The 22,811-nt window shown below is 38.4% G+C and overlaps 1 protein-coding gene and 1 long non-coding RNA gene across 2 annotated transcripts in view; one reads left to right on the top strand and one right to left on the bottom strand.

Moving 5' to 3' along the window:
* The first annotated feature begins 3,376 nt into the window (after nt 1–3,376).
* The window catches only part of LOC121886103 (pro-neuregulin-3, membrane-bound isoform-like), a 30,467-nt gene continuing 11,032 nt past the window's right edge, over nt 3,377–22,811 (top strand). Inside the window, exons 1-2 of the mRNA XM_042396025.1 lie at nt 3,377–3,870; nt 3,959–4,933. Coding sequence (XP_042251959.1) covers nt 4,231–4,933 — 703 coding nt within the window. The 5' untranslated portion in view covers nt 3,377–3,870; nt 3,959–4,230. The remainder of the gene's footprint in view (nt 3,871–3,958; nt 4,934–22,811) is intronic.
* Nucleotides 16,043–21,561, bottom strand: LOC121886222. Its single transcript, XR_006092697.1, has 3 exons — nt 21,368–21,561; nt 21,022–21,076; nt 16,043–16,240 (listed from the first exon to the last, which is right to left on the bottom strand). It is a non-coding gene; the product is annotated as an uncharacterized LOC121886222 (long non-coding RNA).

Below are 22,811 nucleotides of genomic sequence, written 5' to 3'. Positions count from 1 at the left end.
GTGAAATAAAGAATGATGGATACTATATAATTCTGTCGATTTCAACTTAATACAGGGAAAATTTTGTTTTTTTAAAAAAGGCGGAAGCGTACCAATATTTTTGGCCACATCTGTAGATATCTCTTTAGATGTTTGTCAATATCATATTGTATACTAAATTTATGAATCATAGACTTCATGATAGAACATAATTTATTAAGCAAAAGCCAAGCAAAGCCAAAGCCTTCCTTAGTGCAACATCTCTAGATTTCATTAATTTCCACAAATTTTCATTAAACCACAGTAAACTGTTTTTGTTTTTAGATTTTATCTGTATACTCACATTAAATCTGTCCCTCACAGAGTTGACTCTGTGAGTAAAAGTATCACAGCCATAGTCCAGATCATCAGAGGACAGTACATCATTCCAGTTCAAGCTGTTTATTTTCACTGACAAAGTCTTCTTGCCTAGCTCTGGGTATGCACTGAAGGATCATTGTTTTAGTTTCCTAATCTGTTTTGAGTCAGTTTTGTCACTCATATGTGTAAGTTATGATCTGATAAGTGATTAAATTATAACTTTTAGTTATTCTTCCTGGTGACTCAATTTGTGAACTGGAACATATAGACTGTACACTCTACCACAGAGGATACTAATGTGCAAAAGTACCTACATTATATAGTTATGATTATTTCGCTGTTAATGATAAAATAAATATCCTAAGAAGCCTGCCTACTACAAATCAATATGATAATGATCGATACAGCTTTGGCAGATTGATTTGTCCACAATGTAATGTCACGGCTTAGGACTGATGAAGTCCAGAATCAAGGTTGTAGTGTAGGCTGTAACTTAACCAACAACGAACAATAGCTATAAAAAGTGAACATTAGTTTGATAATGTCGTAGATTATGAAGTTATTTATTACTACTATTACTATGTGAACCAGTGAACAATAATTTAGTAACACGTGGGGACCTCTGCTGGTCACTTTAGACCACGCTATTTGGGAAGGACCTCACAAGCTATTTCCACATAATTGGGCTATTAATTCACGCTACACAACTAAACAATTTATCATACACCTTTTGGATGGAATATATTTCATGTCTAAATGAAAAGAACAAAAAAAAACAACCTTCATTTATGTAGTATATTTATTTATTTATTTATCTTCCAACATTACCCTGGTATAGATGAAGAAAGACTCAAAACAAGAATTTCACACAGCAGAGCTTCAAGTCCTGCTCAGATTTTCATTAGGAGTGATGAGGATGGACATGATTGGGAATGAGTATATTAGAGGGACACTTCAGGTTGGATGGTTTGGAGACAGCGCGACAGAGGCGAGATTGAGATGATTTGGACATGTCTGGAGGAGAAATGCTGGTTATACTGGAAGAAGGCTCCTGTAGACGAAGCTGACAGGCAAGAGGAAATGAATAAGGCCAAAGAGGAGGTTTATGGATATCAGAGCATCACTGTACTGTGACAGAATGAAGAGGGAATGCTTTGACATGAGGTTAGATGCAGGAGAATATTATAGCCTACAGTAGGTGATGTTACACTGTCGACTGCAACACAAAATGATGCTGGACAGAGACCTGCAGAGGGACACCGAGGCAGCTTTTTACAACATCTTCAGATATGCAGAAGCTGCTGTACTGAAATATGCCAATAAAATCATTAAATTAAAAACATAACATAAAAAACAAGTTGTTTTTGTGCCTAAACCTAAGCTAAACTTAATCATAGAGGTAGCATCAGTTATGCTCATATGAATAATAAGAGTAATATTTATAAAAAGCCAACATGGGTTTTGGAAGATAATGACAAAAAAAACCAAAACAAACTCTGCTGTTAAGCTTGGAGGAATTGTTGAGTGCTGCAGACACAATTCAGTGCTAAAAAATTGTGCTTCTAATTAAATAGGCTCATATATCATAATAACAAAAAGAATGCAGAGGCCATGTGTTCAATCAGTTTCACATGCAGTAAGTCCAGGGAACCTTAAGGTGCTCTTGAAGATAGAGAATGGAGAAATGAGTGGCTGCTGAGTCTCCTCCCGACTTTTGCTTGGCACGCACCACCCCCACCTCCCCACCCCCACTCCACCAGGGCAAAGCAGTCAACCTAGGGGAAGCACTGGTATGGACCTAACCTAAACATTCACAAATCTTTCACCAGTACTCAACCATATATTTTCTTCCTATTGTAGAAAATGTCAGCAGCCATTAAGATACCACATTGCCGGTATGTTTGTTAATTTTATAGTAAATGCCTAATTAAATTTATATTTGGACTGACTCTAAATCTATTTTTTTTAATCTGAATACATATTTGTGTTTCCACTTTTTGTAGCTCCATGAATTTTTCACATGAGCACTATGTCTCCCCCCTGCATGAGTATGTAAAAAGAATTAGTGCATGTGCTTTGGTTGCTTTGGTTGGTCATAAGTGATTTCTCATAAGAAAAGCAGTACTTAAAGAAGGTGAAAATGCTGAGAAGTTAATCAATATGCAGGTCCCTAATTCAGGGTCTTGACAGGAAGTCTTCCACAGATACCATTACTGGTATTAATTCTGTCTGAGGATTGGAAAGGGTCACAGCAGTGTCAATGTTCGGTGTGGCGGTGACCTGACCTTTCTGACTGTCTTCATCTTATTTAAGCTCTGGCTCCTCAAGAAGCCTTTGGTTTGTCCTGCCGGCCTATTAGCTGGTGGGGTTGGGGGTTGGGGAGTTAATAGTTAGGCTTTCTGTCACACTCAAATGCAATTAGAGGAAGTGTGATTTTTGTGATAAATATCCCCAGTTTACACTGTATTATATCTGATGAATTTTATACCACAATCAAATTTGGAAGTATGACTTTTTTTTTATAAGGTATTGAGTGTTACAATATACATCATTTAAGTTTCAGGGAATATTTTTTTGTCTTAGCACGCACTGGTAGCTCAGCTAGCAGCGTCCTGCTGCTTCTAGTGTCACATAACAACCCTGAAATAAATAATGTTCTTGGAGGTTCTACTCTTCGGTTGTTGATAATGATAATATATACATTATACATACATACATGTGTATATATATATATATATATATATATATATATATATATATATATATAAAAGTCATTTTTTTTGGAGTAATTAATTAATTAATTTATGTATATCCGGGAGCACAATTGACTTATTCATTATCATTATCATCTGTGTTGGAACACTAATGAATGCAGATACTTGAGAAGAGTAGAGCACAATGGCTGCATCCTCTTGGGATGGATCATATGTCTGCTTCCCTAGCTCCTTCCCCTTGACAAAAAACACACCCTTTAGCATAATCAATGGGGAGTGGTGCCGGAGGAGGTGGCTAGGTGGCTAGCAGTTTGCCTGCCTGTGATTCGCTGACATGAACTCTAATTGGATTAAGTAGGGAACTTGCTTAGCTGGATGCTTTGTGCTGGGATTGGGAACAGCCTGCAAAGAGAGCACGGACACACTACCAGACAGGAAGAGAAGCAGAGAGGGAGGAGGCCAGAGGCTGCCCTGCTTACCACTTGGAGAGGAAAGACTGAGAGAGGAGGGGTGAGAGAAGAAAAAGGGGAGTATCCCGTCTCTCTGCCCTTCTGTGCTGCTGCAAACCCCCTCCCTCTCGCTATGATTCTCTTTCTCTCTCTTTCCCCTTACTCATCTGTTTCTGTGGCTGTGCTGAGGGGAAGGACACCTGCCGCTCCCTGATGATTCAGCCTTTCAGCTGGTTGGAGCTCCACAGACAAGACAGCATGTCCCTCCTGCCACTGCAGTGCTTGGCCGTCCTGTCCTCTGCAATACAGCTATTACAGCTGCAGTCGGCCCATCACATCAACACCGCCTCATCAGTCCAAGTGCTCAGGTGAGTGAGCTGCTATTCCAACACTCACTGATAGACCATGCAGAACATTTAAGGACTCTAAGCAATCTGTTTCTGCTTTTGCCTGCAGCAAATTTGATGATTCTATTTTTAGACTCATGAGTGTGTTTCTTTGAGAAAGCATGAGTAAGGATCTCCTTTCCCCTCGTGCGCAGAAGGCTGTCTACATACCCCCCGGACAGTTAACGAGGTTAGACTCACTCTGAAGAGCATTTTTAGCTCCCTCTGAAATCCCAGCTCTCACTCTGCAGCCTCATGATGGAAAACATACTTGAGGAGACTGGTGGCAGACAGCCACTGTGTGATGCTCTGACTTAATAGTTGATCCAACACGTGGAAAGGATGACTGAGGGAATGGAGGACTTCTCTGCAGGGCCAGCTCCTCCTCCTGGATCGGCCTCCCCCACTGGATTTACTGTTGATACTGGACAAGTCCCCGAGGAGAAACCGGAGGAGACAGAGGCAGCTGGAGAGAGTGGGGAGGAGGGCACAGATAGAACTGCAGAGGGAGGTGGCGGTGGTGATGGGGAGCACTCAGGGGCTTTGGGAATTGTGGCCTTGCCAGGAACCTGCTGTGTGTGCATAGAGATGGAACAGATTAACAATTGCCTGCACTCTGAGAAAATCTGCATTCTGCCCATCCTGGCCTGTCTGCTTAGCTTAGCCCTCTGCACAGCTGGCCTCAAATGGGTCTTTGTGGATAAGATCTTTGAGTATGAACCACCCACTCACTTAGATCCTAAACGCATCGGACAGGACCCAATTATCATATCAGTTGACCCCACGCTGGGACTAACTATGTCAATTCCTCATTCATCTCCGTCTACTGTCTCCTTGACCACCGCCATCACCATAACCCCAGGACATCCTGAGGTTTTAATGGAGGAGACATCCACACGAGGGTACGTGCCTCAGTCTCCACGAGTGACTCAGTCTGATCCCTCTGTTACACTGAAATTCAATGCTGAACATCCCATCATCCCAAAGCAGTCCCCGCATCCTCAGACAACACAGGAACTTAACAACATCTTTATCCCAACAATCTGTAAGTACCCAACATTTGTTCACTGAAAGCACTGGGATTGAGTTTTCTTTTTAGACAGGATGTCCTTTTTCCAAAAAATGGCCTCTAACATCATGTCATAGAATATAATAATCAGCAGGGAGTACTAGCTGGAGTCCTGCTACACCTTAAACTGTGATTTTCATTGTCATAAAGACAAACTAAAAGGATTCGAATGTTTCTTTCTTGTTTCTTTGATTTAGTAAATGCTGTGTTCTGTCAGCTGTGCCAGGAAGTGTCTGTTTTCAGGACTTTGTCTGAGAGCAGACACGTTGTGACTTGCAGAGAGTAGCATAGAGGCCATGACTAAGCCTCTGAAATATTGCTACACAGATAGGTGTGTTCTATTCCAACCTACTTTATCTCCACAGTGAGTGAATGTATAATTACTAGCATTCATTCCTTATTCCTGAAGTATTAATGATCCCTTAAATTATACCACAATGATTTTGGAACACAACAGTAAATGGATGTTGTTAGGATTTTATTTTTGAATATCACAGATGGTAGAAAAAGTTTGATTCATCATATATGATCATCATCATATTGAAAAGTGAAAATCAATAAATGATTCATGACAAAACTGTAACTCCAGGCTGTGGTACAGGGAGACTTCCTGTTCACTGCCTGTGCTCCATTTCAAGGTCAGAGCCTGCTGGAGGCTAATTGATGCCCTCTCCATCCCACTGCTGCAGGGAAAAACAACACGCTAATACTGTCTGTCTGCTAGTGCCTTGCCATCATGATTTCTGCTGTAGTCACATCACTGTGTGATTTATTACGTTGTACATTTTGTCTAGCTGATCTAAGGCGGTGGTGATGGTCAGGTGGATGCCCCTCCCCCAACCCCCCAATTCTGCCATTGGAAGGGGGGGTTTCAGACACTGTAGACAATCTGAAAAGCACTTTGTTTAAGGCATACAAGACCTTGAACTTTCCACATTGTTACCCCCTTGAGAGGCTCTTTGCTAGAAGGTATAAAAAAGGGTTTGGTGACACTATGTGCCAGGGGGAAAGCACATGGCTATGTATTTTCTCTACAGACCAACAAACTCTGTTGCCAGAAAGATTGTGATATGGGACGATTCTACAAAATCCCTGATGATGCTTTATGACATGTTTTAACATGCAATGCCATTGTTGATCTGGAAGAAGGCCTGAGGCATGAAATGTCATAAAAAAAGAAATGCATATGGAGCCAGAGTGTGCAACAACTTTTTTTTCCTGCTCTTAACATTCAAAGTCAACCATTTTTAAATTGTTTATTTCTACAAAATGACACTTATGTCCCTAACAAAAATGATAGTTGATTCCTTGCGTTTTAGCTCCTCCCAGTGGGGATCCAAGAGACAGACGTGAGGAGTGAGGAATTTAATTCACCAAACATATACTTGCTCACTCCTGCATCATTTTGAGGAGATGACGACTACTCGTGACACACAGCATTTCAACTTTCAAATAGTAGTAGTCAGTAGTAGCTTGTCAGCATGTTTTTTTTAGGTTAAAACTGTTTGTAATCTCTATGTCCCTTTATTGCCATCTAGTGTATGTTCTTAGTGGGGAATCGATGGTTAGTAGCAGTGTTTTGTGAAGTTTCATTTTGTATGTAATAAGATTTAAATAAGATTTCATTGTATACTTGAGATTGGTCCCTGTGTCTAGAACCATGGGATGAGAAGGGTGATTCCCAAATAATTGGGTCCAACTCCCAGCTGTGTACTAACTCTGCCCTTGTATATATGACTGAATTGAACCTATATACTTAAAACTCTCTGAAGAAGGCTCTGTGCTGAAACACGTAAGCATTTTTCTAATGTGATGTGAGCCAAATAAACAAGTGAAATGTTAATATTTTGTCCTCTCTGACTAGAAAATTGAGATGTGCTACCATTTTTTAATATTTTTGGAACATGCCTACTGGATTTTGGGTTTAGCACTCCACTGAGAATCCAATTGTTGAAGCACAACCTCCTTCTCCATTTCATTAGTAGTCAGCTATCAATATGTAGATAAAAGTTTAAAAGCAAAACACCTGACATCTGACAACTGCTGCTTCAATACTGATTATAGATCTATACCTGCGTCTGGCTGTCACAGATTACAACTGATAGAAATAACACAAATAGACAACTAAAATCTGTTCATTGCTGAAAGAAGAGAACCGACGTGAAGGAGCAATAAAAAACACTAGTTTGTGAAAGCCTGATACTTTTTTCAGGCTCCGGTGGACATTATAGGAGACATTGCAACTGTGCTGCTGTATGCTATATTTTTGATATAAAGGTGTTTTCATGATTCATGAGTCTGATTCTGCACACATGAAATATTTTTATTTTATGAATAAATATAGACCACCGCTGTTGGTGCTGTTATTTCTGTTATTCCTGTTATTCCTGTTTCCACAGGTAGTTTTCCTAATCTACAGTATTACAATTATGGAACATATATTATTATATATATAGAATATATATTATCAGTATTACATTAAAGCTGTTTCCACAACAGCCCGACTGTTCAAAAGAGTGTGGTTATGTTTAAAAAAAGAGCAATTGCTAACTGTTTGATTGTGATCATAGATTGCACATAAAGATGGACGTAGCAAGGTGTGATGTCTTATGGCTTATGGCAAGCTGTTTTAACATTTAATTGAACCACACTCCCATCTGTAATTACAGTTTAGATAGCATTTCTCCTACTCAAAACTGTATTCTCACTAGTCAGAATGGTAATTTAAGATTTCCAAAATAACATTCGTACTATTAGAAATTGTATTTCAAAATATCTACAACTTTGTTTGTAGCCTGCCTGTCAAAAATAAATATAAGATATCAAAAAATCCATAAAACATATAAGTGGCTGTTTTAACATTTAACAACTAGACAGGTCAGAATGGCAATAAGAGATACAGATGGGTGACAAATTAAAAAAAACAAACAAACAAAAAAAACGGTACAGGCCTGAATGCTTGACCCGTACAGTGAGGGGATCTGGTGGTTCTGTTATGCTGTGGGGGCATTTTGCTGACATGGTTTGGATCCACTTTTCCCCTTAGAGGGAAAGGTCACTGCAAATCAATACAAAGTTGTTCTGAGTGATCACCTTTATCCCATGATGAAGCATTTCTTCCTGATAGCAGTGGTCCCTTCCAGGATGACAGTGTCCCCATCCATAGGGCACGAGGGGTCACTGAATGGTTGGATGAGTATGAAAATGATGTTAATCATATGCTATGGCCTTTGCAGTCACCAGATCTCAACCCTATTGAACACCTATGGGAGATTTTGGACTGACGTGTTACACAGCAGTCTCTACCACCATCATAAAAACACCAAATGAGGGAATATCTTTTGGAAGAATGCTGTCATCCCTCCAGAAGAATTCAGAGACTTGTTCTGGTGGCACGTGGTGGCCTAACACCTTACTGAGACCCTTTATGTTGATTTTTCCTTTAATTTGTCACCCATCTGTATCTGCAATGACATTCTTAATAGTTGAAATTGTATTTCAGGACATCTAAAGCTTTATTTCTCCTAGTCAAAATTAAATTTATTCAAGATATCTTTAAATCCTTAAAAAGTATAAGTGGCTGTTCTATCATTTATTAGCTTGACTTGATATGTATTGCAGATATCTGTAATTCAATTCCTCCTAGTCAAAAAAACATTTCAGATATCCACAATGACATTCTTCCTATCCACAATTGTTATTTCAAATGACGTCACTTTTGCCATTCATGTGTATTGGACTTTCATTTTCAGATATTCACAATTGCATTTTTGATATCCAGAATAGCCAGTGCTGATCAAATATAATCAAGATTCACTTACTGCATTGCCTTTTTCTCACCTCAAATGTTTTCAGAAACATGTTTTAGTGTACTGTTTTGCTGTAATATATTAAAGTTTTTGACCAGGCTACCATTTGAAAATGGGCGAGCCAAAACCAAACACCACCCAACTTGCAACCCTATGTTGATTCTATGTCAATCACAATTTCAGATATCTAAAACTGCATTCTGGATAGAAAAAAATCACAATTATGGATATCTACTATATTTATACAGATGTCCACAATTGTATTTTTCCTTGTAAAATTGCAGTTATACGTATCAAAAATGACATTTTTACCAGTCAAAATGTATTTTTGGATATTCAAAACTACATTATGAATATCTGGAATGGTTTTTCAATTTGGATACCTGAAATTAAAATGATGACTAGTAACAATTGGACTGTAGATATCTGAAATGGGAGTTTTGTCTAGTAAGAAATAATTCTGTTCATTCTGGATATCAAAAATGTAATTGTGGATATCTGAAACTGAAAGCTCAATACACATGAATGGCAAAAGTGATGTAATTTGTCCCAGGAAGAATGTCATTGTGGATATCTGAAATGTTCATTTTGACTAGGGAGAATTGAATTACGGATATCTGCAATGCAAGTCCAATCTAGTTATTAAATGTTAAAATGGCTTGCCATAGGAGCTAGTTTGAAGCCCAGAATTGCAGTTTACGGTTGACTGAAGCTAACTAGCTAGCTTACTGGGAACGCTGAGTGGTGCATACTTGGGTAACATTATTTTTTTTTTTAGCTATATTATGCTAATAGGGCAGGTACTGTAATCAAGTAACATTAAACTTAGTGAAATATTGCAACAGTAGTCCAATTCAATGCAAGTCCTGGAGCCAGGGAGAGCAGTAGATGAGACAACTGTCAGTCACAGTTGTCAGTCAACACCCACACGGCATACATTAAAGCTACTATAAATTTTCAAATGATATTATCGGAGCAATAATTTCCAATTTAATGATTGTGACCACAATGACTGTGATGTCACCTGTTGGTTTGCATTGGAGCTGGTTTGAAACCCAAGCTGTGTCTCATTTCAGGGGCTGCACTGTTCGAAGGACGTGGTCTACAAAGGCTTGTCCTTTGTAGACTTTAGAGGCTGAACCAAGTGTTGTTAAATGAAATGGTCTGGTCTACAGAAGATTTCCTATTTGCGTCATTAGCTGCTCCCGCCCTTACCCTTGCTTCACAAAACACTGCTCATGTCACCTAGCAACCTTGACAGTTGAAGCCGACAATCAGGACACAGCTAGTAGAAATGGAGCCAGAAATTAAAATTTTATTATTATGGCAGCCCATCCAGGTCCAGCAACACACATACATAAATACAACTTCTAAGGCCTAACATTTATAAAACTGAATGTAATATTTTTTAAAGACCTGCAGACACCCTATTATTCCACCTCTTATGTAATTTATTTATGTTATAAATTGTTGTAAAGACTGTTGCAAACAATGTACAGTTTCTCTATTTTAATTCATTCAATATGTTTTATTTTTCAACTAATCTTTCAAGTAGAGAGAAGAGCCTGTCCATTCTCTCTCTCTTCTCCTCTCCTCTGCCTCTCTCTGCAGCAGCGCACTTGCTGACACCAGCTCAGCTTCAACACAACTACATGACTGTACTGTAAAGCTCCACACTACAACACTTTTTTCTCACAAAACATGACCTCATTGAAAGAAAGATGCAGTACATTATGTTATTCAGTCTGTAATGTAGCTATAACAAAAATTCAAACTATTATGTAGCTTAATAAAATAAAATAAAATAAATAATATGGACTAATCTGTTCAATTTAATACATTTATGTTTATTGAAATGTAGTGATATCTGTACATATAGAGCCCCAAAGGCAGTGCTTTTGTTCTGTCCAGTAAAAACATGAAGCTTCACTTTACATTCAGACAAACTAATGTTTTCAATGTCTCACCTAGCCAGTGGCTCCACACATCTCCGAGAACATCAGAGCAGATTTGCAAACAGGCGTTATTTGGATAAACTGACCACATATTGGGAATCTACATGGTTACTTTCTTGACTGAAAAAAATATTAAAACTTAATAAAGCGACATATTAACAGTCCTACATTTGAAAATTATAGCAGCCTAGGCTGGCTCAAAATCTCTGCCATTGCTGCTTTTGGTTGAGCTGTGATGGATCCATCTGTTGCATCTTTCAAATTTGGGAAAAGATGCATTTGGTCTTCAAATGCAGCCTTTGAAGCTCCAGAGTTCCTGCTAACAGTCAGCACGATCATTTCCAATTGGAGCTAGGACATTCCAAATAAGGAGTGCGGGGGGGTGTCTTTCACACTCTGGATACACGAGCGGTACACACTTGGACTAACGTTAGCTACTTTAGCCAATTTGTGTTAACAGGACATGTATCGAAATCAAGAAGACTTAAACTTGCCTAAATATTACGACAATACTCTGACTCAAATCTTATTAATGGAACAAGATCACAAATAATTTAGGGAGTGTGTTACTTTGGCATTAAACCTGTAGTCAGATAAGAAGACCGAGATCAATACTATCTTTGTGTGTCCATTGTATTGTATGTTCATTATATGTTTAGCCTATAGCACTGCTAGCTTTCTGTCAAAAGAGAAAAAAATATATACCCTGCTAAATTTTCAAAACTGTTTCCAAAATATGTTTTCACAATCCAAATGCATAATATTTTCACGCAGTTTGAATATGGAAATTGGACAGTTTTAAGGTTTCAACAGGGCAGTTGTGTTAGACTGTGTAAGTTTTAGGTAGGTGGACTCTACCTGGCTACTGAGTGTATATAATAACTTGAAATCGTCAGAATCTCCTTCCTTTCTCAATAACAGGTTACCAAACTGTTTTGGTCTTCAACATGTAACACTATCATTTATAGAATTAGGCTATATCCTATGATTGCTAGACTGCAGTTGATGTGCAATTTTTCTTGAGCTGACCTAGGCTTTCCCTTTTTAGTTTCACTTACTGTTGCATTCATCACTTTTGAACTGCAGACTTTGGGGATTTTTCCCTTTCCACTGGAATTCAGAGTTACATATTTATCTGACCGGCCAATTCGGCCAATGAACAGGAAATTTGATTTGCTAATATTTCTTAAAATTGATTTTTAATTGAGTTGATGCAGTGGAAGATCAATTTTTAGGGTGTGTGAAATCATTATCTTCAAGTCAGTAAGGCATTATGTCCCCTCTCATTCTGCTGACAGTACTACCCTCTAAGTATAAACTCACCTTTTGAAGGAGTTGGGTAACAAATGCTGGAAGTTCTCTAGACTGGATTTGTCACATTAATGAGGTTCTCCTCACTTGTCCTACTTAGATGAAGGACCTCTAGTTTGAGTGATGAAGCAGTGAATCACACAGATTGCAAAATGAATGATGTAAGTGCTAAAAGGAGACTTTTAATATTGTGTGACCAAGTGCTGTCTATCAGAATGTCAATAGTAGGATTTGATGTTAGTAGAGGTTTTATATTTGAAGGCCCTAGAAAATCAGTTATTTTATGAATATTGATTGATGATTGTCGTCCCACAGTGCTTTGCATAAGAACAAATTACAATAAAATAAAAAATGAAAAAATGTATGGTCACCTCAAGTCATAGCTTGGAAAAAAGTACCAAAATTAATAGTTGGAAAAATATTTTTAGTCACATTTGGGAAGTTTAACAAATTAAAAATTGGCAGTAGTGCTGGAAAGCTGCCACTTGATGGACATTGTTTGGTGCATGCCTGGTACATTGTACTATAAAACCATACAACACATTAATTTCCTGTGTGCTAAATACTGCACTGTGAACATTAGTATATAAAATAAACTTAATAGTATCAGTAAATACAGTATATAGTAAAGCCCAACTGATCTTTTTGGTCAATATGGATATTTGGGAATTAAAAATCTGAGAACAGCATATATATATATACAGTACTGTGCGAAAGTTTTAGGCACCCTAGATGTTTAGATTCTCCATTATGCAATACCATCAGGGAGGTGTCTGATCGGTACCAAATTTATTCATGACATGACAATGACCCCAAACATACAGCTAGAGTCATAAAGAACTATTTTCAGCTACAAGAAGAATGATGAGTCTTCATACCATACAATCTGCAACAGACTGTATGGTATGGCCCCCACAGAGCCCTGATCTCAACATCATGGAGTCAATCTGGGATTACATGAAGAAGCACCTGAGATGGCCTAAATAATAAATCCACAGAAGAACATTCTTTCTCCAGGATGGTTACAACAACCTACCTGCAAGTTACCATGAAAAACTGTGTTAAAGTGTACCGTGGAGAACTGGTGCTGTTTTAAAGGCAAAGCTGCTCACAGCAAATATTGATTTCACTTAGGTTTCTGCTGTTTACTCAACTTTGTGAGAAGTTAATTGATAAATTATATAGCAATATTTTTGTAAGCATTCTCACTTTACTTTTAGTGCCTAAAACTTTTGCACAGTACTGTATGTAAGTATATATATGTGTTTAGATATTCCGCCCTGGTCTGTGTCACACCAGCGCACACTGTAAACAATGGGATTGTTTACAGTGTGCGCTGGTGTTGTTCTTCGCTGATTGTCACAGTGTGACAATCAGCGAAGAACAACATCTGGTTGGATGCAGCGCTTGCTCTTTTTTTTCCACAAATGAGATAGAGAATGAATGGGAAGTTACCTCTCTCTCTCTCTCTCTCTGTTTCTCACTAAAGGCTTGTGACTACCTTCCTGTTAAAATGTGTGTATTGTGAAACACATGCAGGAGGTGATAACCTAGTAACAACATTATCACTACGCATCAACATCAGCTTACCACTAAATGAAAGGAGCAGAACAGAAAACTATGTACCCTCTGATGTCAATGGCATATCAATGAGAAGACGACTGCTGTCAGATTTGAATGAAAAAAGTAATAATAAGCACAAGGGATTTCTGTATTGCCACTCCAAAATGAATTTTGTCGAAACACTGTGTAAATCTGGTGATGTTGGCAAAGTCATAATATCCACAACTAGTCAACCATTGTCCACAATGTTGTGTAGTGGTTTTAATAGTTCACTAGTTGGTGAATCCCCCTTCAGTGGACCGGCTGTCATGTAACATCTGTCACAATTTTGTTTCAGGGACCACTTACCAAATGTTTTGTTTAAGTGTCTGATTTTTACTGTTAACATTTTTGATTCAGTTAGATTATTTTATACAAATATTCACCTTGACAGATGTGACTTCAGTGATTCCAGATAATCATGCAGGCAGAGATTTCTGCTGATGCAATGCATCATAGTTTGTCCTTGACAGAAACACCATCCACTGCAGCACACTGATTACTTTGCAAATACAACCCCAGCTCTGCCCAAAGAACCTGAACAGGAGAGAAATGAAACAGCCTTTTGGCTCCTCCAGCATGGTGTCACTGCTCACTGGTTTAATGTTTCTGATCCACTGACAAAAACTAAGCAGGGATATCTGCATTCTTCTCTGCACTCCATTGGGCATGATTAGGACAAAAATTGCTGCTCTGCTTTGAGCAACTGAAACACCTCAGCTTGGTAACTGTGGCACCTCTGACACACCTCACTGTACTGCAGACACTTGTCCTAAACTGGTGCCAAATAACAAAATTTACTGTTCATATTAGTTTGCTGATTTATGGATGTTACTGCTTGGTTTTTGTTTCTAATGCATGCACTGATTACTGATTAATATTTCCAGGGTAATGCACTAATATTAATGGCTTTGATAGCAAGTTGATTTTTTGACAATTAAAGGCAATTAATTTTGTGTATAGGCTGCACATCAAACTCCATGTACATCTCTATTTATTTATTGAAGGTCAGTCAATTGAAACAATGGTATTAAGAGTCCATGTTCAATAAAGACATGAGCAAGTGCAGGCTCTGATGCAGCCTTTTTTGTGCTGCATATATCTTGCACCTTGATCAATGCATCTAAGCTACATAATCTCTTGTCTTGTTATTCATTCATTTATCTAGAACAGTAATTTGAGGTAGCTTCTTGTTGCAGTGTTGAAATGTGTAATGCTGAGATAATGCATACAGAACATATTGGCAGTATAGTACTCACTGTATCATTCACCCCCGGAGGCTTATTTCCTTATTTTTTTTAAGAACAGATATTGCCTAATCATTTGGTATATCTACAGTTATGAAAGTGAGTACATTTAACTGAACATGAAAAGAGGGAAACATGTTGTTGATGTTGTCAGTATTGCTCTTGTTCTACAATACTGATTTATCATAGACATGAATAAGTGTAAGATGTTGTTGAAATCATCTCAGATTTTAGAAGACTCTAATTTGCTAGTATGAGTGAATGGTTGTCTTTTTATATGCATGTCAGCCCTGTGATAAAATGGAGACCTGTTCAGGAAATACCTAGCCTCTTGCCCAACAGATGCTAGAATAGGCTCCAACATTAGTTAAATCAGAAAACTAGTACTCTGTGACAACCCAAGCATGTCCACACCAGTGAGTCAGTCAACTCATTTGAGGCTCTTATTCTGAATCCATCTCCATCAGCGATGAATTGCTTTGTCCAGGGTAACAGACTCAGTTTATTCCAACTTATGATACTCCCATCCTGCAAACCAGCCTTCGATCAGCACCACGGACAGCAGCTGAAGCACCAATAACAATTACATTGCATACCCTTAAATCCCTGATCCCACTTCATATCAAAGAGAAACCTGTACCTACCCATTAGAAGATCATCCTATGGGCCTTGTGCTCAGCAAAGTCATTAACAACACTGCTCATGTGAGTCAGTCCTTTCTGACAAATATTGCCAGTCTTGAATTCCTTTGACCCGCACTGTAGACATCATTGTAGAAAGGTGCAAACTTTGGTCTGCAAACAGCCAGCAAGGCTCACAATAAATCCAGGGTGGGTTAATAACACAGCCATGTTCTTAGGAGTTGGATACCTGCCTTGGTAGTGGTGGTGTAATATGTGATGGAGAAACACCTGTTTCCTTGCTTTCTGTCTCTGGGGAATGGCCCGGTTGGCTTACATGAACCGATTGCTATAATATAGCTTTTGATCTTGGCGCTGGGGGACTCAAAATGGAGTTGAATCCAGATATGGTATTTGGAAAAGAACAAATAGTGGGTTTTTATGAATATTTATTTTGTACAAATATTTTAAGAATTATTTGTTTTCGGGAAGAAAAAATTGTCAGGTCTGGACTCGTAGTGTAGCAAGGTTACATTGTTTTCTCTGTCTTTCTTCTCTGCTCCACTTTGTCTGTCTTTGTATCATGAATGTGTTAATGGCTGCAGGTCTGTGTGTCTAGTGGAGCTGAGCTTTGGCTGAGTGGTCAGCGTAGTCGTCTGTGGTCTGGGAGATCGGGGTTTCAGACCTGGTCTAGGAACCCTACTTTGCAAAATAGTTGATTGAAGAACACTTTAAAATCCTAAAATTATAAGTATAATGAAAAGAAAAACAGGATTGTTACGCTGATTTCCACTTTTCAAATACAAATACAAATACAATTGCCTCTGTGCATTGCCTATTGGCACCTACATCCTATCGGACATGAACTTAGCTTTATGACACTTACATTGTTCTCTCCTGACTTGATCCTTGCTTGTGATGTATTTATTTTATTTATGTATTTATTGGGACCATGTACAGTGTTAAACATAAATGTTACTATTTGATGTACTAGATCAGAGTTAGCTAATAGCTAATATTTATCTGCAGTCCCTTTGGCAGGTCACAATTAAAACAAATAACAGCACAATAACAAACAGTGCAAAGCAAAAAACACACAGGACACATAATACAAAATACAAAGCTACATGCAATAGCACATCACACGCACCCACAATGTCAACTAGAAATTAATAATGTAAGCTTGTCAAATTAAAAGCAAGATTATTTGCGTTCATGAGAAGACCATGAGATGAAATTTATAGTCAGTGGTTACAGAGCTGAGTAGTTTTAACAGATTTTTTTGATTTGGTTTTGAATGTACTGATGGAACTGCAGCTCTTCACATGATCAGGTAGGGCATTCCACTGAGTTGTGGCTTTCACAGAGAAAGCTGACTGCCTAAATGCAGTGTGACAAAATAGTATGGTACAATCTTGTATAGAGGATATTCTGGAGGACGTAATAGAACTTACTGAGAGAGTATACACGAAGTGACGTAGTGTAGGAGGGGCCAAACCATTTAAAATTTACTAGGCACAAATTTGAGAATAATCTAAAATTCTCAAAGCTCAGTAAATTGTATTTCTCCAGTACCCTACAGTGATGGAAATGCATTGGCTTTTTGTTCAGAGTTTTTAGAGTTTGTTTGTATAAGGTATTAAAGTATTGATTATAAGATATTGACTTTCATATGTACATTGCTTTGGATAAAAGCATCTGCTAAATAAAATTCTAACATCGTAACATTAAGTCTTACTTATCTGAAAGAACACAGTGTGTCTGCTATAATAATATTACATCTAAAATTTCTGATGTTAAATATGGAGGACCTGAGGCTGTGTTCTTGGCTCTCTGGTTTTTTTGCTTTATATTTAACCTCTTGGCCAAATTATATGCAGACATGGAATTAATTCCATTGCTACACAGATGATACTCAGCTGTATGTGCCTATAAAAGCTTATGATCATACTCAAATTACTAAATTACTGCTCGGCTGCTGTGAAAAATTGGAATTTCCTGCCTCCAGATTTTGATAAAACTGTGCCTTGCTTAACACAGACACCAATTTGATCAAGTGACAGTAACTCTTGACAACTGTGTGATTTCACAAAGTGTGACAGCCAAGAATCTTTGAGTTATGTTTGATCCTCGCCTCTCTTTTGAGCAGCACATCAAAGAAATCACCAAGACTGCCTTTTTTTCACTTACACAACATGACTAAAATTCGGTCATTCTTATCCATGACGATAGTCTAAAAGGAACTTCTTTCCTGAGAGTTGCAATTTTATCACTGCTCATAATGTCACTGTTCAGCGATGAACATGTCACCTAGTTCAACGGTGTGACTCATATATGTGTTTTTAATAGTTTTTGGACAACAGAGGTCTATGGCACAGAGGAATAAGATATATCAGGCTTTGGATACACACACAATACTTTTAAGTAGGATGAGTTCATTGTTGGTTTGGCTTCAAACATGAGATTTGTTGACCATGTTGGATCTGGCAGGAGTGCATTTGGTTATTAGTAATAATTAATAATCATCTGAGATAATTATGAATTAAAAAAATCAAGAAATTATTAATATTACTTAATAATATGGGGCACCACCTGAGACCGGGACAAATAACCAAACAATAGGGTAGTCTCTTTAACAATTAGTTCACTTAGGAGAGCTAATATCTGGGATATCAGCATCCCCAAGTAAACTGTGAAGGTGCAAGTCTGAGCTCTGACTCTCTCAATCAGCCACTTATCACAGTAAACATGCACAATAATGACAAAAGACTTCTCTTTAAAGCTATAACAGTATTAATCTCCACAAGAATCAACAAAGTCAACAAATGTTTCAATTAACAATTAACAAATACTAATAAAACACAAACACACAAAACAGCAGCTGTGTATGGTCAAAACATATAAGCAAGAGTGTGTGTGTATGAGTGTGTGTATGGGTGACAAAATGGCGGATGTGATCTGGTCAGCTCATGTCACGTGACCTTGCGATGGCAGACGAACAGTAGTCTGTACACAAGTTGACTTGTTGTTAACTGACGAAGCAACATACTTTTCCCTCGCAGTCCAGAGTAGGAGGCTTCAGAGTTTACATGTTGGCCTGCCTTTGTCTGACCCCATGATTGAGGCCCAACAACCATAAGAAAAATATAGATAATTGCCAGCCAAATCATTTAAAACTAGCTGGTGAGATAGCCATAGCTGGCCTTAGCTTCGGCTAAATTTATCTACTTTACCAACATGTTCCCTATAATTGAAACATTTATTTTGGTGGTCTTGCATGTTAGTCCAATTAGCTAGTCCCACTAAAAGGCAATAGCTAGCTTAAGAGCGTAGTGGAAATAGTGTATTACTGTCTCACTCTAGTGGAATTCCGCAGATTTTTTGCAGTTACACCACCTTTAATTTGCATATTGAAATGTGTTTAATTATATATTAATGTAAGGTACTTTTTCATTAGTTCAAATGGAGCTTGAAGAACACATTTAGTAGAGTCTCAGAGCTAAAAAGAAGTCAGCAGGAAGCAGGGCCCTTTAACTTTCTCTGACTTTAAGCTAAGCTTAGTAGTAAGCTAAGTAGTAAGTTGCATAGTACCAGAAACCAGTCTTCCCACGTTCACCGTTAGTATGATGAACTTTTAAAGCCAACCTGCTCTGTGATTTGGTGTCATGATTATTAGCTCTGAGCTCAACTAAAGATGTTGAATAACCCACAGAAAGCAGCATATTGTACTGTGAACTGGTCTAAAGGCTGACTGTTATGGCTGAAGGACATTATTGTTCTCCAGGAAACCATGTAGTTGTGAGTTGACCAGTGATTCTAGGAGTTTGGACAGACAGGACAGTTTGGATATAGGCCAGTAGTTGTCCGGGTCACAACTGTCACCACCTTTATGCAATGGAAGCACCTGAGCTGCCTTCCATATTAATTTAGCCTGAAGTAAAGGTTGAATTAAAAACGTGTTCAAGATGTGCAGTAATAAAAGGAGCACTGAGGCATAGGAGCCGGTGGTCAAAGCTTTCTTCACCAGGACACTTTCTTGTGTTTCTTGTGTTAGATTTATCTGTGCGTTATATACTTCTGAGTATGTGACAGGTCTGAGTCAAAATTTGCTATTAAGTCAGGAGGAAGGGAATAATCTTGTGATTTTGGAGTGTTGCCTTAGACAGTTTGTGTGGACAGGTTATCAAACATGTTACATGATGCAATGAGATGGTTATTAGAAGCTTCAACCATGTAATTTTTATTAATAATGGGCTCAGTTTCACCATTAATTACTGGTGGTAGCAGTGTGGGGGATGTTTTCTTTAAGGATTTTATTAATTTCCAGAATGTGATTCTGTTACTGTTGTACTTTTAGAAGGCAGATAGGTAATAGTCAGATTTTGCTTTTCTTATAAAGGTGATGACACAGTTCCTTTGCTGTCCAAGTTTCTGCCGGTCAGTGTCTGTGGCAGAAACAGTGGACCAAAGTTTGTTTCTATTATGTATAACTAGAGCAAGTTCAGGAGAAAACCAGAGGTCTGTTGTATTTTTTCTAAATATTTTGTGAGGAGCATGACTGTCAGTAAGTAGTAAGGCTAAATATGTTTAAAAATATGTGAAATGTGAAAAATAATGCAGTGCTGAACCTGGGTCTTGAAAAGAAGATGTTTTTCCAATATTTGAGTGATATATATCATTGAGGAAATTCTCTGTGTTGAAATATTTGAAGTTTCACTTTTTAATAAATACTGATAAGGTTTCCATTTTTCTAGGGTTTCTGACACAAACTACTGGGCAGTGGTTACTGATATCCACAGCAAGAACATCAGAGGCAGAATAGTTGTTTGTTAGAATAAGGGTTTGTTAGAATAAAGTCAATTAATGTAGATTTTGCAAGATTCTTCATGTTTGGTCTGGTTGCTTTGGATATTAGCTGACACAGGTTTAATTCAAGACAAATATCTTTAAGTCTGTCTGATTTGCTTGATAACCAGTCAAGGTTAAGGTCACCTACAATAAGCAACTCAGATGATGTCAGATGATCACATGTTGTTAACCTCTTAACAGTCCATCAGCCCACCTGCAGGCACAAATTATGCTATGTATACAACTCCTATGTTTAAGTGGGTGCTCATGCAACATATTTTTGGAAAACTAAGATTCTTGATACTGATGCAGACATTATAACCTCTAATCTTCAAAAAATGTTTAACTAAAGAGGCGCAACAAACTGGGCTTGTGTAGCTGCTATCATTACAATAACAGTGGTCACAAGTTAATCTAGCAGAGGTATTTTAAACCCAGAAGATAAAATGTGGTTGTTTTTGCCTCGAAATAGGCTGTGTGTTTGGGTATTTGAATTATGCTGAAAGCCACATGACTCAGTGGTCTAGCACACTTCACTGTAAGATAACCAGTTAACAGGAAAACCATCTGTAATATCGGCAGATGTGCCTAAGTTTTAAAATCCATCATAACTTGAGTTAGCAGGTAAACATTAGCAATATCTTGGTATGAAAATGACAGTTGCACTCTGACCTTTTAATTGACAGCTCACTCGACACAATAGGAGCTTCCATGTCCTGTCCACAGCCTACAATAGACAAGGAGAGTCTGTGTTGAAAGGTAGTGACGGCCCCTCTTCTTTCATATAAAGACTGAGCCTATTGGGTCAGATTGTGCTGATGACTGCTCTTACGTATAACCAGTGAAATTCCGAAAATGACCATATGAAGTTTTAATGTGTTCTATAAAGCCACAACAAGGAAATTACGTAAATGTGCCAGGAAGAAGGACAAACTATCTCATTGTCAAGCAGTGCAAAGTGGTTCAACAGCTGGAGCACACAGAGTCAGCAAGTTTTTTCTCTCCTAGCACCTCTTACCACCACTTCTGTCCAGGGACTTTTGGTAATTGGAGTCAAACGATTGGAGTTGAGGTAGGACATGATCGCACTGATGGGTCCCAGAAAATCACATGGAGCTCAGCAGACAAACGCTTGATATCTTCCCTCAGGGTCTGAATATTCCTGTTAGCCTTCTCGAATTTGCTGCAACCCAGCAAGGCATTTTAGCTTAGCAGTTAGTTTGGCTAGGCTAGCAAGGTGGTGAACAGCTGACTGGCAAAAAAGCTGGTGTATGTTTACGTTAGCAGCTGATTGGTAGTGCTAGCAAGCAGGTCCCACGTAGATCAAGGGCTAGTTTGGTCCTAAAACAGTGTAATCTGATGTGTAACAGGCAGTTAGTCCATAGATCCAGCAAGAAAAGCACAAAACTTACTGAACTGTCTGTCAAAATCAACAATGATGACCCACTTGGAATTTATAAAGAGATGCTTTACCAAGTAAAAACCATGCCTGTCCTGCCAACAAGATTATTGTCAACATTCTGATAATCATTGCATCTCTCTAACCCTCTGTTTGGTTGTTGTCCACGAGCACATGAGCATCCGAGCTGTCTCTTGCTCTCTCTTGCTCTCTCTTGCTCTCTCTCACTCTCTCTCGCTCTCTCTCTCTTTTCTTCTCCCCCTCTCTCCTATGTAACGAAACCTAGTTTACTACTCCAGCAAGTAGACTGACCATTAGTAACGACCTAGCAACAGGGATGATTTCTTGTCCCTGTTGAGTCAGCCAGCCAGTTTGAGCTAGTGCTTTCTAGAGATCGTGGGATTTCCCAAACTGAATAAATACCACACATATAAACAAAAACCTGCTTTGCTAGCTCAGTCTTGTTGTAACTAAAATATCCGCTGAAAAAAATAATTTTTCCATGGACAGATTTAGCTACTATGTCTGCAAACACAGACATTTTTAAGCTTGTAGTGCCATGTCACCAGCACAGCTGATGGAGGATGCCAGAGTGGGAGCTGAGATATACTCTCAACTGAAGAGAAAACAGCTAAGTTTTGCTGTGTATGGGGGTGCTGGGTAACAATAAAGAGTGGTGAAGGGCTCAGATTTTTCACTGTGTGTGAGTTTGTGCATGTGTAACTCGTCCCAGCCCCAGTCTCAGAGTTCAATCCACTCGATAAAGGGTCCGTTTTGTTTTCCCCACAATCCATAATCAGTTCAGTTCAATCCAGTTTCACAAACATAAAAGAAAGACAAATCAAAACAGAAAAAAACAAGTTTGCCAAGTTTATATATATCTGCAATTCAAATCAACCACCAGTCGTCTATCCAGAAGTGACTGTTGCTGTTAGCGCAACGTCACGGTCTGTAGTTCTAATGGATGGCCGAGTAATATTTTTAGTGATGAGGCCTTTTTCACAAACAGAGACTGCACGGCTAGGTGTGCTGTCATGCTGATTTGGGCACGTTCTAAATGTCT

The sequence above is a fragment of the Thunnus maccoyii genome, chromosome 19 (genome assembly GCF_910596095.1).
Source record: "Thunnus maccoyii chromosome 19, fThuMac1.1, whole genome shotgun sequence".
Classification (NCBI taxonomy): domain Eukaryota; kingdom Metazoa; phylum Chordata; class Actinopteri; order Scombriformes; family Scombridae; genus Thunnus; species Thunnus maccoyii.
Note: the sequence above shows the minus strand (reverse complement) of the source record. Positions and strands in the feature narration are given on the sequence as shown.